This window comes from Coregonus clupeaformis, chromosome 15 (assembly GCF_020615455.1).
Source record: "Coregonus clupeaformis isolate EN_2021a chromosome 15, ASM2061545v1, whole genome shotgun sequence".
Taxonomy (NCBI): domain Eukaryota; kingdom Metazoa; phylum Chordata; class Actinopteri; order Salmoniformes; family Salmonidae; genus Coregonus; species Coregonus clupeaformis.
Window position 1 is genome coordinate 31,483,810 of NC_059206.1, and position 6,000 is coordinate 31,489,809.

At 41.8% G+C, this 6,000-nt stretch overlaps 1 protein-coding gene across 2 annotated transcripts in view; it reads right to left on the reverse strand.

Annotated features, from left to right (window-relative positions):
* The window catches only part of LOC121582650 (homer protein homolog 1), a 31,215-nt gene extending 26,121 nt beyond the window's left edge, over nucleotides 1-5,094 (reverse strand). Inside the window, exon 1 of one of the 2 annotated variants that reach the window (XM_041898620.2) lies at nucleotides 3,899-5,094. In XM_041898620.2, the coding sequence (XP_041754554.1) occupies nucleotides 3,899-3,903 (5 nt within the window). In that variant the 5' untranslated portion in view covers nucleotides 3,904-5,094. The remainder of the gene's footprint in view (nucleotides 1-3,898) is intronic. The other variant, XM_041898621.2, reaches the window with a different exon arrangement.
* Nucleotides 5,095-6,000: the final 906 nt, after the last annotated feature.

Here is a 6,000-nt window from a genome sequence, read left to right on the forward strand (position 1 = left end):
ATGCTAGGACCTGGTTTGTGTTCTGGTGACACACATATGGAGGGTGGTTTGTGTGGACTCTTCTGATCTCTCTCGCTCAGATTTAAGCCAGCTTTATTAGCATTAATGACAAAGCCACTGTTGCTAAAGCAAAGTGAGATAATGACAACAATAACTGTAAAAAAATATATAATAGTAATGTGATTAGAGAAAGGCGAAATCTCTTGCTCTCTTCCCATAGCCTTCTCTCTCTCCCTTCCATTCTCTCCTCGTCTCTCTCCCTCTCTCACTCCTGTTGTTAACTCAGGATCCAGGGAAGTATTGACAGCTGGAGCCCAGTGAAAATATCTGGCTTTCACCCACTAACTGCACTGGCTGCAGCAGCCCACTCTCTCGCTCTTTCACACACACCCCCACTTCTTCCTCTCTCTTCCTGGCTCTCTGGATCTCACTGGGCTGGCTGTGGCCCACTCTCTCTACCTCTCCATATGCCCTTCTTTATTTCTCTTTCCCTCACTCTCTCCATCTCTCCCCATGCCCTTCTCGGTCTTGCTCACTCTCTGGCGACATCTCTCTCTCTCAGGTTTGGGGTTCTACTGGCTCCATCCACTCAGACTAGAGAGCAGGTGAGTAGGAGATCTAACCTCTCTCTCACACAGTTCTACTACTCATTGCTCTCGCTCTACCTCTCTCTACCTCTCTCTACCTCTCTCTACCTCTCTCTACCTCTACCTCTCTCTACCTCTCTCTACCTCACCTCTGGAGACACTGCCATGGGTAAATGTCAGGAGGGATCTATAGTCCCGTGTAGCTCAGTTGGTAGAGCGTGGTGTTTGCAACGCCAGGGTTGTGGGTTCGTTTCCCACGAGGGACCAGTATGAAAAATAAAATAAAAAAATACGAAAAATAAAAAAATGTATTCACTCACTAACTGTAAGTCGCTCTGGATAAGAGCGTATGCTAAATACTAAAACAAAACAAAACCAATCTGCTAGGAGATTTTCTTCTTAATACCTTCACACTGCAATCTTTTCATGTTTCGTCAATGAAACTGTACTTTATGTTTTAAAAGTGGGGCAATTCCACAGAGAATCATACAGAAATCAAAGCATTTACTTATCCCAAATTTTTGGGATGGAAAATGGTTGAAAAATGTATCATCTATGCCTTCATTTCTGAAAAACATAGACTCTTAGCTTTAATTTGACACCCAATTTGATATGCTCCTATGAACTTCACATGTTGGTGCTCACTGCTCATGGGTCCTTTTCGAAGGAAATGCCCAGTGCATAAGCTACCATTCTGCATTCTCAGCTTTCGCCATGGGTAAGATTGAAACAGGGCAGGAGCCAGGATGGGCCTTGAATAGGGCTACTGTGGCTCTGGTAAGTCAGAGTCTGGTTGTGATGTCTGGGTTTTGAGTAAGGACACAGCAGTGGTGCTTCCAAAACAAAGTGCTCCTGACTTTGACCATCCACTTAGTGTCTCACAGTAACTGCCCTGTCCAACACTGGCACCCTGTATGATTGTGATTATCATTTCTACGGAGTCTGAGGACAGGGAGGGAAGTTTTAAAGGTTGGTGCAGGACAGGCAGTCCATAAAGGGGAAATCTGCAGTTGCTCCATCCATTTTTGGACTTGTGAATTAATTATATGTACCCATTGGTTCTTGAAGAATATAACTTATAAATGCCTCATGAGCTTAGTTCAACTGTCGTACCCCATCAGAACTCAAAATATAAGACTGTTTTACTCCAATATTTGTAAACAAAGTAAATGTAAACAAACACTATATAGCCTCAAAACGTGGTTAAAACTATCATTTTGATATCATGGATGGTCAGTCCTTACATCCATAGCTCTGTTCATGAATTTGAGAGTGGTTACATTTCTCCAGCCCCATCCCTCAGCGTTTTACTGAAACAGGAGTGGGGATAACGCTTTATTGTTTTAACTACTGATTGCCGCTTTAAAACTGACATGTTTCAGCCCATATGAACTACATAATAGGCTAGTCAAGGTTTTGGTTAAAGTTGTTGAACCAGATAAGGGCAGGGCAGACAATGGGAGTTGGTTCAGTTGATGGGAGATTAATCATAGTTTGAGAAATCATTTGTGCAGCATTTAACCCTGAGAACAGTTTTAAAATTATGCCAAATACATTTTTTTTCTAATACACTCTTGACACCTCACTATTTCAATACACCTACACTAATGATTATTAGCCCAATATATCTGACTGTTTATGACACGTCCTGAGAGTACTGTAGGCTGCTGAGGTGCCAAGTTTCAGGCTGGTTTACATTAATTCATTATGCAGAACAGAAGCCTGCACTAAAACACCTTAACAGCCAACTCTCTGAGAGGCTTAATTTAAGATAAGGGCACACTTTGAAGAAAGACGCATTCTTCTAATTTTTGTCAGAGAAATCGAGTCCTAACTGGATCATAGACTAGGAACTGAAGGTTAGTGAGGCGCTGTATGGCTTAAAGGCACAGTTCACCACCAAAATAAAAGTTTTTCTAATTTAATCTAAGATCTAAGGTCTAAAATCAGGTTTAGTCCATATTCAACAACACAGTGAGTTTGTTGTGTAGCTATAGGTGTATGCCTATGCATCAGGTGAGACCCATCGGCTAGGGTTAGGGCTTGATTAGCCCCGACGTTCCTATGCTGTCCTTTGGACAACATAGTCACTTTCATTTGTATTGACAAAAACCTATAGGTCCCCTGTCTGTCGCGAATGTTTAATAAAATTCCATTTGAACTTATTCTACCTGTTGTCCTCTGATTTAGTCATTTTAGTCAATTTTAGACAAAACATCCACAGGGAAGTATTATTAAACAGACTTCAAAACGCATCTCTGTGTGTGGCTATCACGATTTGTTTGCTCACCACCTGAAGAATGTGCACAAGACAGAAGTACATGCACGCAATGTAAGCATACTAACCGAAGTCTGGCAGGTGTTTACATTGTTTTGTGCATGTGCCAGGTGATAGAAATCTCAACGGCAGTACCAGCATTTGGAAAAATCTGTTTAATAATACTTTCCTGTAGATATTTTTTCTCAAATGCATAACCACAAAACGACAAACCGCAGAGACTACAGGTAGAGTAAGTTTAAGTTAAATTGTATTCAACATTCTGGCTGTAACTTTCTGGCTTGAAATGTTCCTAACAAATGTATGGCACTAATCTCAGACTGTGTAACCAGAGGTATCACAGTCTGATTGCCAGGCAAAGGCTTGATAAGATAACAGGAGCCTCTGGGATGGGAGTTCCATATTTAGGTGCTTAGTCTGAACTGTAAATAAACTTAAATGACTTCTGGGTTTCTTTCTGGCGTCAGTATATATTCAGAAAGTATGACAGGCATATTATGCCTCAGTATGATCTACTTCTATGGTAGTTATTATAGCTTTTGTTTAGGCACTGGAACAAATCTTAAACAAATGTGTGAATTAATTTACACATTTTCATGTAGACATTGCAACTCCATCACAAGTCCATCCCTCCAGTACTGGATGAGATTATCATTTTCCAATGACACCACAGACTAAACCCATCTATCTGACATACCCTAATGTATTGAAATAAAACCGATAACATGCTTTATGTGGCCTATCTTAGAATACCAGAATAAGGGAGGAATAGCCTATTCACCAGTGTTTGATAAATTGTTCAGTGGGGATTTGGAAGCTATAATGGACTAATGGTGAGCCTGACATAGTAATGCAAGCCAACTTCAGGTAAACCATGTAGCCAGCCAGCGTACTGCTCTCAACCTTCTACCCACTCTTATCTATCTTGAAACAAACCAGGCTTCCTAGAAATCATTACACCTCCCATGAACACCACTCTTGTCAGGGAAGATTAGTACAGGCTAAAAATGGCACTACATTGCGCGATACGTACCCCATTTTGCTTGGTTGGTTAATCGAAGGGAAGGGATTCAGTCCGTGGTCGCCGAGGGCACCAACGCGGGAGTGAACAAGCTACTTTGTTTTTCCTCTCCAATAAGCGGTTCTTCACAGCGCTGTTGACGTCTTTTTGGCTTGACGGGAGATTCAAGATAGTCAGTGCGGTTCCCTTCACGCCGACATAGCTTGTTCGTCTGTTCTACGCTATGATTGGGTGTTGGTTGAAAGCTCACCCAAACAAACGTGTCGGTGCATGCATGATGATCGAAAACATCTGTGTTGACGTTAGATAAATGATATGCACTATTCAATCATGCTCAACGAGGATAGCAGCTAAGCTAACGTTGGCTACCAAGGACCACATACATGATTGACAGACTGTTTTTAATTCCAATGTAGCGCGAGCCTGATTTTACACTTAAAAGGCTGGAAAATAGGGACCGCTTGCATTAATATTGGCTGAACACAACCTTCTCTTGGCTGCTAAAATAGGCTTCAAATATCCACTTGGTTCTAGACGCACTTAGGTATTACAGCTCGGCGCTCCTTTCCGTTGCCTTGTATTTCGCTTCTATCCAAAGACGACACCGCTTTCAATGTGGCCAGCTGCCTGCACCGCATACAGTTATCCTCGGGCGAGAAAAATGCTGAACATTCATTCCTGCATCTCACTTTGCAAGGCCCGACTGTTCAAAATACCACAATTTACTCGTTGCCTCTTTCCCTGGCGTCGTAAGTGCCATCAAAATTCCTCCAGCAGCTATCCTACTACAGCTTATCAAACGCATCATTGCATGGCACTAACATCATAAATACATCTGCAGCAATAATAAACTCATTTTTTGCTACAGGAATTTTTTTTTAAAATGTCGAGTAGGCTTCATCTCCCATCTGTTTTCGCGGAAAGACTTTGGTGCATTCTCATGGCTCCACCATCTCCTCTAGGACCAGGTCAGACAAGCAGCTAGCATCATCTTCGATGCCAGGCGAATATGAAATGCTATAGTAAATTATGTTGAAATTAGAAAAATTGCCAATTGATTGATATTATTTATCAGACAGGGATCTCAAATGTCACATTACGACCTCTGTATTCGCTCCATCGAACGCCTCCCTTCTTCAGCCGTCTGTCTGTGTAGTCTCTGATTTCTCCTCTCATCCCATTCATCACCTCTCTTGCCGCGTTGAAAACAACTGGGAACTGGGAACTCGGAAATCTCCGACTTCAGTGCGTTCAAGACATCTGGGAACTCGGAAAAAATCGAACTCCGACTGGGAAAAATCGTTTTGAACGGTCTTCCAATTCGGATTTCCAAGTCGGAAACTCCGGCATCTTTCTAGAGCTCTGACTTTTCGACCTGAAGATCACTGACGTCATGATTTGACCCGTTTTTTCCGAGTTCCCAGTTGTCGTGAAAGCACCATCTATACCCATCCTCCTTTCTGTACAGAGCAAGCGTTAAATTGGCCTACGTCATCACGCCTCCCTCACACCGAAGTCACCGTATCCTTCGAAATCTGACGTAATGAGGAATAAATATGTCCATCACTTCCGGTTAGCAACTGAAAAATAGTGTAGCAACACCTACCAACCTGCAGTTTATTATGTAACCTATAATAAACCTGTAATAAACATGAAACGCAATATTCCATTCCGTGTAGCTCAGTTGGTAGAGCATGGCGCTTGCAACGCCAGGGTTGTGGGTTCGATTCCCACGGGGGGACAGTATGAAAATGTATGCACTCACTAACTGTAAGTCGCTCTGGATATGAGCGTCTGCTAAATGACTAAAATGTAAATGTGAAATGTAAGTCGCTCTAGATAAGAGTGTCTGCTAAATGACTAAAAATGTAAGTTATTTACTGTGGTATGTTTTGTGAAGATAGAGTGGATCGCATGAAAATACTGACATGAGATTTTCAAAAGAGTCCACTAATTCAGCCCACTGCACAGATCTATGATTCCTTAGAATTATACTGAACAAAAATATAAACGCATCATGTAAAGTGTTAGTCCCATGTTTCATAAACTGACATAAAAGATAGCTAGCTATATGCTATATAGCAGACGCTTTTATCCAAAGCAACTTACAGTTA